General features: G+C 42.5%; 1 protein-coding gene across 3 annotated transcripts; it reads right to left on the reverse strand.

Moving 5' to 3' along the window:
* Nucleotides 1-24: 24 nt before the first annotated feature.
* cherp (calcium homeostasis endoplasmic reticulum protein) lies at nt 25-10,174 on the reverse strand. Of its 3 annotated transcripts, none has more exons than XM_080857805.1 (19): nt 10,010-10,174; nt 9,299-9,472; nt 9,078-9,116; nt 8,085-8,248; nt 7,761-7,898; nt 7,418-7,569; nt 7,018-7,129; nt 6,707-6,796; nt 6,086-6,302; nt 5,615-5,781; nt 4,377-4,785; nt 4,037-4,284; nt 3,719-3,852; nt 3,442-3,528; nt 3,190-3,336; nt 2,789-2,926; nt 2,556-2,647; nt 562-762; nt 25-294 (listed from the first exon to the last, which is right to left on the reverse strand). In XM_080857805.1, exons 1-19 carry the CDS (start codon nt 10,032-10,034, stop codon nt 257-259), a joined length of 2,772 nt encoding a protein of 923 aa, XP_080713931.1. In that variant the 5' UTR covers nt 10,035-10,174; the 3' UTR covers nt 25-256. The 3 variants fall into 3 exon arrangements, with proteins under 3 accessions (XP_080713931.1, XP_080713930.1, XP_080713929.1); XM_080857804.1 differs by having other exon boundaries at nt 577-762; nt 4,377-4,806; XM_080857803.1 differs by having other exon boundaries at nt 4,377-4,806.
* Between the last annotated feature and the right edge of the window lie 3,097 nt (nt 10,175-13,271).

Genomic DNA, 13,271 nt, shown 5'->3' on the forward strand with positions numbered 1-13,271 from the left:
TTTTATTTGTCGTTTTGTGGAATTACTAGGGTGAAATCCTGATGTGAATACATGGGTTTAAAACATCTTCTTTCCACTACGGCTTTTAACTAGAAAACTGAATACTACAACACAAAAGTCATTTTTTTTTTTTTTTTTTTTACACAAGTTCCGTGTCATTCAGCACAAGCGCAAGAGGGGGGGACATTCATGAATGACAACTGTACCAGTGTTCAGGCTTAAAAAAAATGGATGGGGTTGAAATTGATGATTTTCATCATTCTGTTGGTGGAGGCTCCTGCGGTTCTCGATTGACTGTGAAGTAAAATGAGGGGGCATGTTAAAGTTTAAATACACTCATATAATTTCCCAGAACACTAGTTGTTCATGGAACAGCAATCTCCAAATGATCAAGCATTGGGGGCAATCAAAACAGGTTGGTAACCATTTTATTTCCTTATTCCAAATATAATTCTATAAACTGGTTAAAGTTCTTAACTAGGGTGTAAATCAGAGACAGATGCTTTGGCTTGAAATAAATCAGTTTCATCGTTTTCCAAAAATCAAAAAAGAGGCTCCTACCAGAAGGTCCCGTACCTTCTTCTCTGGCTTTCATCCGGGCCACAAAGTTGTAGCTTTTGTTCCTGCGGTAGTTCTCATATGGGTCATCCAGCGATACCCCTACGCCCTTGTACTGGTCCCACTTGTCCCGTATATCTCCCCCTTTGATGGGGTCCTGGATGCCCTGCTCCTTGGCTCCGAGTCCTCCAGAACCACTCCAACCTGTTCACAGGGTTTAAAGCAAAAAAAAATCCTGTGCCTGAACTTTTTTTGAATGTGGTTGAGTGCGAGGGGGTGTGTGGTCCGGTGGTGCACACATTTACAGGGTCAAAAAAAACAAAAAAACATTTAGAAATGAATGATGGCAGATTATGGTGGGACTTTTGAAACTGCAATCCCAAGAAGGTCAGCAATAGTACTCCACCTCACTACAATATGGTACTAACACATGTAGCATTTACGATTTCTCTTGATATCAAGTTTTGCTGCTAAGCTTTGTCCTTTCAAGATGACCTACAATCATAAGGTGACATGTTATAAGGGTATGTGAAATTCAGTCAGTGGAAGAAGATTTGATTTGCAACCATTTCATTGAGGATCTATGAAAAAGGACAGTGATCCACTTTTTAAACCGTTGAAGTGCAACAGTGTAGATAATACACGTAGATAATACAGATTTATATTGCAACAGTTCCATAATTACTTTGTTCAAAAGAAATAATCGTAAATTAAAATGTACATATTTTATTCTAGCAGTAAGTGCTGAGGCATTGGCTATATTCATGTTCCTGCCTGGCAAGTGTTACGTTTTGAATGCATTGTCATCTTCATCCAAAAAACGAACGAGGACATTGTCTATGTTGTTGTTGGTGAATTTGTCGACATTTAAGAAAAACATGACAGTTTATTCAAAGCAATTTTGACTTCAGCGATTTTTTGGCATATTCAACAGGGGTTGGGCGAGCCTGGAAGACAGATTGTGTTCTGCGATGAACGTACACAAGCGTATTTCAGGGCACATTAACGGTCAGTTATTGATGCTGGTACATCAGATGTGGTTGTAAAAGCGTTGTGTGTTGGATAGCGCGAACTGCTCTATGAGCGGGTGATGAAGTGGAAGCACTGGAAGCACTTTTCCCCCGCTAGTTGCATACAGAAGCTTTCTTGAGCTCAAGAGAGCACCTGCTTCTCTTAACTTCTTACACCGGCTACCAAAAGGCTTACCGTCCTTCCCCATCTCTTCTATCCATGCCCAGCGCCATGTATTTTTCAATCCTTTATCAACTAGGAGGGCATCATCCCAAGGATTCTTGAATTTACTCTGCTTCGGTGTGACAGTATCTCTACGTTTGTCTCTACGTAGCATAAGGCAGAGCCATATAGAAAAGCCGGTGCTGAAAGCACATTTTCACAAGACCCGCCCCAATCTACTTCTGATTGGCTAATAATGTTATTTTGAGCGCCTGAAAGTTGTGCTCCTTTCATATCATTGGCAGACGAACTCATAAACTCGAAAGTAATGGTGATGATATCGAGACGTGTGTTAAAAAAAAAAAAATATATATATATATATATATATATATATATATATATATATATATATATAATTATATTAGACTTTTTTTCCGCAGCCAAACGCCACACGCCGGAAATCCGGCACGGTGCCGGAATGCTTTAATCCCTGTGTTCAGAAAGAGTAATGAACTCACAAAATAGCACATATACACCCACAACAAACAGCACAAATAGACCCACAAAAAGACAACTAAGCTTGACCCAGACCGTGAAGGGCAACAGTGATGTGTCCACTCATACACACACAGAAGATGCTCAGGTGAATCATTTGTTTGCCAGTCCCAGTTTCACACTACTAGCAACCTCAAGTCTACAACACACACACACACACACACACACAAACAAAAACCACCACACACACACACACACACACACACCAACTACACAAAACACACACACAAAACACACAATGATGTCACACAGTCCCACCCCAGTCTTACCCATCTTCATGAGCATCTGATGCCCCTTGTTCTCCTCCCCGAGCCGCGAATCCACGGGCACCGATGCCCCTGTACCAAGGCCAGACGTCGAGCTGTTAAGAAACCATGAAATAGATTGCGGTCATATAATAATAGTATACCTTGAGTCTTGATATTTATTTAAAAATGTCACAACCTAATCAAAAAATATGGACTCATCCCTCACACATAGAGGACTTTGACGGTAGACTTACGGGGGAGTGGGGCTGCGAGATTTCACAGCGGGCACACCGGGCACACCGGGCACACCGGCCTGGTGTTTCTTGTCTGGTGATCGGGAGTGAGACCGGGACCGGGAACGACTGCGCGACGAGTGTGACCGACTTCTGCTTCTGCACACACAAGCATTTCATTTCAACTCAACCTTTACAACCTATCTCAAATGTACTCAATCATTCTTTAAAACAAAGGCTGAAGAAAAAAAAAAAAACATATTTAACCCAAAAAAGAGCCTCTGTGGGAAAGGTAATGTTTAAAGCAGGTGAAATCTGGCATCATTTCCAAACAACCCTTCAGAGGTTTTGTACATTTTCTGAGGGCTCTTCCATGTAGGGAATCTGTAAAAGCCTGAGGAACTGGCTTTAAGTGTGTGTACCTGGATCTGGATCGAGAGTAGGATCTGGAGCGGGAGCGGGAACGGGACCTGGAGTAGGACCGTGAGGACTTGGAAGACCTAGAACTAGAACGTGACGAAGAGCGCCCCCTGCTGTGAGAACGACTGCGGGAATGGCTGCCTCGCATGCTGAGGGAAAGGAGATGAAACCGAAAAAAGAGTTAATGCCAGTGAGAGAGAATAAGAGAAGAGTGAGAATGTGCAATGAGACACAGCCTAAAAGCTTCTCCTTACGTGCTGCGTTTCTCTTGTTCCTTTTTCCTCCTCGCTCTCATCTTTGCTCTGAAGAACTCGTACAGGCCATTCTGTTCCCACCCCTCACTAAAAAAATAATAATGGAGAAACAGACTGCAGATGGCTAACCTGAATGGGAGAGAAATCCTACTTTCGTATACCAACATTTGAATAATATTGCAACTGGGAGACCTCTCATTAATTACTACTCAGTATATTGAAGAGCTACAGTGCGTGACGTACATACAGTATGTCCAGCATAGTGTTCTAGTAATACCTGTTTCTGGGTCGGTCGTGTGACGGGGGGCTGTAGAAGGCCTCTACTGCAGCTAGGAGCCGCTCGCTAGGGGGCATGGGTGGTGGGAGTCGGATGTCTTTGGGATCCAGAGCCTTGTAGTCATGGTCTTCTAGCTACAAGAGGCAGATAAAGAAAACAACTTTAATATAGGCCACAAGGTGAATGTATTGAGCATTTAAACATTCAGACCTTAAAATGTACAGGACCAAACTAAATCAGCCATAAATATTTGATTAGTAGTTTGACAGTTTCTGGATTGCACCACAGAGTGAGCTGATAGCTGGTGATGATTTGCACCTTTACTAACGGAGCCATCAGGCCAGCTGGCAGGTCGAAGTAGGGGACGTTGGGCACTAGACTGGGGTCGTCCTGGCTGACGTGTGCAGGGGCTGGGCGTCTCATGTGGACTGGGGACTGGCCGTTGAAGCCATGGGGCGGAGGACCGAAGTCAGGGTGCTGGTTGCCCCCCCACGGTGGATGTTCAGCCATTCCTGGAGGCGGAATCCTCTGACTGGGGTGGTGATGAGGTGGTGGTGGCCCGATGTCTGGGTGAGGCAGGAAAACAAGAAGTCAGATCACTGAAACACATGTGAAAGTCATGCTGAACTTAGCTGCTTAATCAAGGCATGTTGTTTACCTCCTTGGAAGTCTCCCTGGGGGTAATCGAAGCGGTGTGGGGGGTAGGGGGGTCTATCAAAGTGGTGCCGTGGTGGGAAGTCATCCTGCATGAAGCGTGGAGGGAAGCGGCCAAAGTTGTGTGGCGGAGGGGGCTGGTTGAACGGCGGGGGCTGCTGGTGGGGTGGGAAGGGGCCCCTGAAGTGTGGGGGGCGCTGCATCCTAAACGGGGGCTCCCTCTGACCCCCCCAGGGGGGCTGATCCGGCTGGTTGCTCCAGGGCGGCTGGTCGTACTGGCCGCTCCAGGAGGGAGGGGCCTCGGACTGGCCGCTCCAAGGGCCCCCATCTCGGGAGCCACTCCAGCTGGGGTCCCTCTGCTCGTTCCACATGCCCCCCTCGTGGCTGTTCCACGGGGGACAGGGCGGTGGGGCCTGAGTAGGGTCGAATGGAGGCTAAACGTTGAAACAACATATAATCAGTGTTGACTGCTATAAACTGCAACTACTTAATCCTACTCAGAATGAGGTGAACGAGTAATAAATAGAAAATGGTCTTAATGTGTGGTTATAATACGTGTTAATGTATTATCACAGCTTTGTGTCTTACTATATTACATTGGTAGCAGAGGTGTGGCGTTTAACATAGCGTCTAGCATAACCTATAATGCTGCGTTCAAGACCACTCAGACCTCAAATATTTTCGACTGAAAATTGCATGTGAATCTCCCCGGCTTTGCTGAGGCGTATCATTTACTCAATTTTATCAATATGGCGATGAACCTAACAGAGACCCTGACTATATTAAAAGTTAAAAACTTTTTTAAATGCATGAGAAGATGAATAAAGAGGCAATGTGTCAAAATGAACGAGACAAAAGTTGTGTATTATTGATACCTAGCACATAGAAGGAACATTTCTATTTTTAATGACTGTGACGCAAGAGAAGAACAGCTTGTGGACTCCAAAACGAATGTTATCAGAGTAGACGCATGTACCAAAACTAAATTAATATTATAAAGTATAATAAAAGTAATATTGCAATATTACACTGCATCGATTTTTCTATCCCCACTCATTATTAAACACTCACACTTCTTCCATAAACTTGCAGCTCAGTCAACACTCACACTTCATATGTCTCTAGGCTCCCAGGAAGAGAGGGCCCTTTGTGTTACTTCCATCATATTTACTCATTGAAGCACTAAATACACAAAGATACAAACTACAGGCTAAACACATGGTTTTATAAGAGGTGACTCACGGGCTGCTGTGGGTTCCAGGATGGCATGTTGTGCTGGGGATCGAACCAGCCAGGCTTGGATGATGGAATGTCGGAGGGGCCGCTAGGGTTGGAGGAGTCTGGGGGTCTGGAGGGAGCGCCGTCATAATCTCCAGGAGGTGGGCCCGCCATAGGGGGCTTACCCTCACCTGGTGGGATTGAAGAACAAGGGTACAGGTTTACATTACAATACAGGCATAACTGGAACGGCCTGTCCAGTTAGATAACTGGCCAAGTGTGCACATCCCAGTTTGTGTTTCTATTTCTACCTTGATAATATCATTATGAAAGACAAGATAAACTGGAATATGGACATGCTAGTGGGATTACTTGAATGTGAAATGCCACATTTGTTTTGTAGCTCAGGGTACAAGACCCGCTAATGTGGTAACTAGCCTCCACTACCCCCTCCTGAATAGGGCACATGTGTACCTCTCGGTCTGTGAGGTTCACCTGGCTGGGAGGTAAGTGGCGCTCCTTGTGTCTTTACTTCTCCGTCCGCTGGGGTCAGCTGCCCGACCGCTGCTGCCGCCGCCGCCACTGCCACCGTCTGCTGCTGCTTCAGGTTGGCAATGAATTCCTCATGCTGTGTCTTGAGGGTCTGAATCTGCTGCTGGAAGGCCATCTGGACGGGCTGCACCACGCCAGCGTACTCCGTGATCAACGAGGCCTGGAGGAGGAGACATGACAGCAGCAGCTCAGTTAGCAGGAGGGTGGAGAAGGCATCAATTAACAGTCCCAGAACAAAGCACTGTATTACACATTATAGGCTGGTGCGCAGACTGCTGGCTCTTGTCATTTTTAAATCGTTAAAACCAAAAAAAGTCCTGCGTCATCTTGTCTTATGTATCTGTATATCAACATTTGCACTAAATTATCCTTTTTGTTGAGCGAAGATAGCAAGTCCTTGTTTGAGTCATAAATCTTTCAAATTAATTTTCCTTTTTTTAAAACGTCTAATAGCTGACAAGGAATTCATTATATAACAGGTCAGGTCTGTTGATCTGTAATTGTTGACACAGCTTGACAGGGCGCATTGACAGTGGTGGATGAACAGACAGTGGAGCAGCTCACCTGGTACTGACCCAGACCCACAGCTGGGTTTTTGAGCTGCTGGATAGTGAGGTCATCAAAGTAACCATTCTTTTCCCACAGCTGCAGTAACTGTAATATATAAAACAGGCAGTCAGTCTTCTGTGCAAAGCATATCCCTAACTCTACAACGTGACCCTAACAATTCGTTAAATCTATTTGATACATAATACTGCTACTAAAATAACATCAACCATTTGTTAAAGTCACAATGCAAGATTTTTTGGTCACCATACAAAAAACAAGCCAAATTCCAGTGACAGTGAGGAGAGAAGGGTGTCATCCAAAGGTACCCGTGTTATTTTCTGCTGTTTGTCCTCCTCCACAGCCAGGAAGCTGGTGCAGTAGATGGGCACCACCACCTTCTGAAGAGCAGCCAGCAGGTCTCGCTGCTGTTTCCTCTGACTGCAACCATACATAAATGAACAAACATCTGTATCACCTACACATACATATATATACATGAACAAACATGTGGATCACCTACACATACACATATATAAGCCTTGTGGCATGATTTGGCAGTCATGTTATGATTAAGCAGGGTCCTTCAATCCAAGTAAGTTACATTACAGTAAACATTTATACACCCGCAAAGGTTAGCCGAGAACTTTGGCTTGCTTGTGCATATCAGCCGAGCAGAGCAGCACAGGATCAATATGAAGTAACAAGGCTAAGGGGTTAGAGACGCACCAGTGATGAAGGACGTCGTTGGTCAGATAGATAAGGTGGAGGCGAAGTTCAAAGTGGGCCGTCTCTGCCGTGATGCGATTGCGGAGAAAGGAGCACATCAGCTCGCAGTGCGGAGGGGACTTAGCGTTATTGAACATCCAGTTTTTACCAGCCTTAAGAGAGACGGCCAAAGAGAAAAATACAAATCAAAAAATCTCAATCTAAACCAGCCCCTCGGAAGTGCAAGTGTTGAAGTGCTGAGAAAATAGTATGCCAATAACATGTAAGCATATGTTATCAAAAATATATTGAATGTGTACATACATCACACAGATTAGTCATATAACATGTTCATGCAACATACTGAGATGGCATCTTTTGTGCAGGTGTCGATGATTGGCAGTAGAAGGTTCTCAAACTCGCCCATGTCCAACTGAGACTCAGCAAGCAGCTTCTGCGTCTGTTGCTCCATGGCCAGAGTAATGGCCGCCGTCACTTGCTCCTGATAACAACAATAATTCATGTCAAGAACCAGGGATGGCCATAAAATGGTAGCAGTGAGCTGGTTGACCAGTATTACCATAAAAAAGCATCTAATATGTGACAACCACACCACCATGCAAACACTTCTAAAAAACAGATTACAATCTTTTTGAGGTGTGACAGGACTATGATGTGGTCTGCATGCCTGTCTAAGTGTGTTGAGGTGCTGTTCCTGTTGCTGCAGGTTCCACGTGCTCTGCTGGATCAGATCGTCCACAGCGGGAGTGGCAGGAGGGATGGGTGGTGGAGGAAGCATGGTTATGGGTGGTGGCACATCTAGGATCTCCTTCCCAGGGGGTTTGCACATCACTACAACAGAGCAGAGTTGTATCACTACAAGGGTTATTTCCTGCACGGGAAAGGCTGATATTTTGAGTATATTCTTTACCATTTTAAGGTGGGCTCATGAAATTGATTTTAGGACAGAGATATTCCTACATAAATGTAGTAGGCCGGAAAGACCAAACCAAATGGAACTTAAAAGTAAGCGCCAAAGCACGGCCAGTCATCAGGGGAAGGATCAGCACTGCGTGACATGCACTTGTCTCCAGGAAAGCCAATGTGTAATTCCATGTTTACTTCGTGGGAAGTCATGGACAAAAACAGACTACAACTATCACTTAATAGGGAATCTTCAGAGAAACATTTATAATAGGGTGGATGTGAGAATAAAAAATGTACTAATACGAACTCACTGCCAACTGCTAACCAAAACTATTTTGCAATACTGCAATGTATGACATGCAAGGATCTCTGTGACACTCCAGACCAGTGCAATTGCCATATTCTACATTATATACTTTGGTTCATGAATTGTCCACTATAGAAACAGCCTGCTAAACTCACTGTGATTAAAGACTTACACCATTAAAATAACAAATTAATTAAAACAACTAAAAACACTCATTTGACTATTCTGACCAAATAATTAATGCATTTGCAAATTAAATGCTTTATCAGTGACCCATTCCAAATCAGATCCCTAAACATGCATAATGCAAACAAATATGCAATCACAGCTAAAGCCCAACAAAAAACAACATTAGAACCCATATCATTTTTAAGCATGTCTAATGCAAAACAGTAAATATATGTTTGGGGTTCACTTTAATATTGCTTGGCATAATTTAGTAAATACCTTCCAAATTATACTCTTCACACTCGTGTGTGGAAGAATCTATGAAGAAAGAGGGATATCTTTAATACAAAACATTTGTTACGTTATACAACTTACAACAGGGCGGAGTTACACCAATATAATATCGAATCTATTTTCCAATCTCAGGTTCTTAGGTTACAATTACCCATACCTTCGCAGAGCAACACAGAAACTGACATAGATATGTGTATGTTACTTACGCTGTTGCGTTTCAATGGCAAGTTTGTACTTGTAGTATCCAAAGAACTCTCCCCCGAATAAGAAGGAAAATTTATGATTATCCTTTTGTTTCTCCATGGTCATCTTTTCAAACTCAGGACCATTGCGAGCTACAAATTGAGCCAGTTTGTCGATGACATTTCTCAGTTCTTGGTCTGTGAGATGACAAGCAAGTTAATAAGTGCAGTGAATGAAAACTCCAGGTAAGTCATCCCAGAGAAACGGTGTTGAGGGGTGCAACAAAGTTTAAGGATGTGCCAGCATTGAATGAAACTGACTATCGTCACTAAATTAAAAAGACATGAAGTCATAGTTATTGTTATAAATGAACCATCAACATGTAACCATATAATAGCTTAATAATTACTACTCGAGTGAAACGATATCACTGTGCTGCTAGCTACAGTTGAATAGCCTTATTTCGCTGTTAGCCGGCAATATAGGTAGCGAGTTAGCCAATTGGCTATAGGTAGCTGACGTTATGGTGATATTCTGAATGAAAACTTAAAGGAACATAATTGAAGTAATCGCACTTTCACTTTTACAGCAGATATCTGTGACACACAATGCTTTATGAATAGTTAACTTTGAGTATGTTTTCCCATGTTTAGAGCAGGTATCAATATCAAGATAACCACATCAATCAGCACGCTAGGTAGCCTGTTCAGCTCAGGCAAGCATACACTACGAACCTTCTGGAGGTGTCGAAATATCCATGATGATGTTTCAAGCAGAGCGAAGCAATGGTAATTGCTGACAGTGAGTAATTGACAAAAATATCACGTGTACCAAAAAGGTACACTCTTAAATTAAAACATACGCAAAATTCGTATTATATTTGGAAACAGGCGCTGTATTTCTTCAAGTTCCAGGCACCGGAAATACATCACACTGTTTCCGTCAGCGCCACTTCATGAAGAAGTTCTCAAAATGATAGTGCCATCTACCTGTGATGGGGTGGAAATAACCTTTCTAATCCATAGAAAAATTGGCCCGCCACGTTAATATAGTCGTAGGATAGGCTAGTAAAATGTTTTATGGTTTTAAGTCTGACTTCAGTGGTTCAAACAGACTATATGACAACTGTGAAACAATGTCTTAACTATCCTTGACGTATTCTATATACTGACGTATAGGTATCTTGAAAAAGTCACACTCTTAATGTTTTTAGTCAAAATAAGTAGGCTATGAACATGACTTATTTTTCCTCCATATTGTACTGATAAAATTAAAAGTAATGTACCTCTGAAGTATTTTTGTTTCATGTTGGAATCTTGTAACATCTGCAGATTACCTCCAGGCTTTTACCATAAATACACAGGTAAACCCTAATTTGAATAGATTGTGTTAATTTACCTGCATAGTCAGTAGTGAGTTTTACAAACTTTAAGGGGAAAAGCACTGATAAATACAAACGGTGAAAGACATATTTTAAGCATAGATGGCAGTAGAGCTCCTTTCGGCCATTCTCCTCACTTGCTGTGGAATGGTGAAATAAATGAAAGCCCAGGGTGATCCCCTAGTTTCAAAATGAATGCTTAGTAATCTAGTTATGTATGGCATGGTACTGCACATTTGGGTTCTATTTTTGGATTTTTTTTTTTTTGGGGTGTTCATAGAATTAAGTCCCCCATGCCCCCTGTGTAGATTATAGTGTAACCAGATTATCCAAATAGTTTTTGCCACTTGATTAATATACTGGTGTCAGAAGCAGTAGGTGCCCTCCTGGTTTCATCAATGTGTATTATTATGAATATACTATTAGGCCTAAATATTGTGCATAATAATAATAATAATAATAATAATAATAAATATATTAATTCTTCTAAGCCACATTGATAACCAGGTCTAATTTTGACAATGTCCAAACCAACAGTAATTTTACTTGTACACAGCAAATGTTAAATTCCTTGTGCTGTTGGTTGGGGACTTCCCACAGTGTCCCATTTATATAGCATCAAAACAATTGGCTCAAGGCGCTTAAGATCAGTCAAAATGTAAAAAAAAAAATACTATAAGTCTGTACTATAAGTCTGTTTCTGAGGTCAGCCAAGAACTGAAGAAACTGCATGATGGAAGTAGGTAACACACCACACACACACATGGGATATTAATAGCAAGTAAAATACCCTTTATGTAGCTCACAGAAAATTCTTAAGCCCTTTAATCAAACTTTGGTTACGACCCCAATCAAGGATTTTCTATAGATTTAATGGATGTTTCCAGAGGGAGATACAGGTGGTCATCCGAAGGATTGATTATATATATGTTTTCTATTACCTACATTTTTTGGGTGAAAAAAAAAAACAACATTAAAAAACAATGTATTTTAGGATTACTGGGACAGAAATCAAACAATACTTTCCAAGAGGCTAGTCTGGCTGTTTACTATAACCTGCCAATCACCATGTTCTCAACCAGTGCACAGCAAAAGAGGACAGCAGAAACTGGCGCCAGCCACCCAATCCACCACCTCCACCCCCCTTCCTCACTGACCTCCAATTATGTCATGCGAAAAAGCTGTCTCCCATTCAAAAGCTTCCTTAATCAAACCCAATTAATTCCGCTCCTTTCCCTTATTATCCCCACTGAGGAACGCGTCTTTCCAATCAGCCTGTTAACTCCAGCCCGGGCCTCATCTGAGGCCATGGAGAGGGGAACAAAATAATAGATTATGCAATTAATTAGTCGTTAGAGACTTAATAGTTCTTAATGAATAAATACCAGTCTTTGGATACTTGTGAGTGATTCACAGAGTAAGCCATTTTTACCTTTGTGCTCTACTAATCTCGTTGGTCAGTCACCTTCGGGTATTCCCAGGTTTTTTATGTTTTTTTATGGGCTTTTTTTTTGTACAGCAGCGTGACAACAGCACCCAGTAAATAACACACCGGAGTGACAATAAAGCTGAATCACTCTGGCCTGTCTCTGATGCCAATTATAGCCTTTTGAAAGCAATGAGGAGCTCCATCAACAAATGCTGGTCACTACTTCAGTTATAATCGCTGTAGTTCTAAAATAGCATGAAAACAGTGAGTTTTTCTGCATCAATCTTCTTACTGTCTGAGGTCAGGGATTAATCCAAGGTTTATGTTTCTTACCACCAGATGTGTGATGTGGAGTACATGTGCTTTAAAGATAGTTCTGCTTCAGAACAAACCTCTTGCATTGCAAATGTATTCTGATTTACTATTGTTATTGACTAGGGTGTTGTCATTGGTGTTTTCATATGGGTGTCATCGCATTTTATGTGAAGTACTTGAAATAATGACATCTTTTTCTACCTCCACTATCAGAGGTTTCATTGTTTCATTTTTGCATATCAGGCTATACGGGGAGAGATGTGGTTCTTTCCCACTGTTGTAAAACGTTTGGTTCTTGGATGAATTGTCTTACCTTCAACAGTTGTCTGCCCAGTACAAAGAAGGTCAGCTCTGACTCATCACATTGTCATTGTCAATCTAAAGCACCCCTATGGAGTCATGTGCTGTAACCAAATCAAACAATTTGGCTTAGGTTAGAAACATAAGACCTAGAGGTAGTTGGCCGAATTATGCCCAATACGAGCCTCACAGAAGCTTTTATGGTGACCGGCTGCTCTTTTCCCATGCTTCTTTTTGCGCCACTCAACCAGCTCAACGCATGCTTACCCCGGGCCCCGGCCACACTGTGCCAAGATGTCCAGCAGTCAGTGTCTACTCCGTCTCAGGCTGGGCACTAATCCCTGAGCTGTCAGGGAACCCCGCGCTGAACTCATCCTGGCCCGCAGGAAAAGGCTCTAATTGGGGGATTTTCTACATCATTAACCCTGATGAGCAGCCATCCCACCCGTGCTCCCGCCCCTCACAATTATTAATACTTCCTCCCAAGGCAAGAAGAAAACTTTACAGGCTGCACAAGAATGTTGTTTTAATCAGGCAGAGCCTTGTGTGGCTAGTTATGCATACTTTATGT

The sequence above is a fragment of the Sprattus sprattus genome, assembly GCF_963457725.1.
Source record: "Sprattus sprattus genome assembly, chromosome: 2".
Lineage (NCBI taxonomy): Eukaryota > Metazoa > Chordata > Actinopteri > Clupeiformes > Clupeidae > Sprattus > Sprattus sprattus.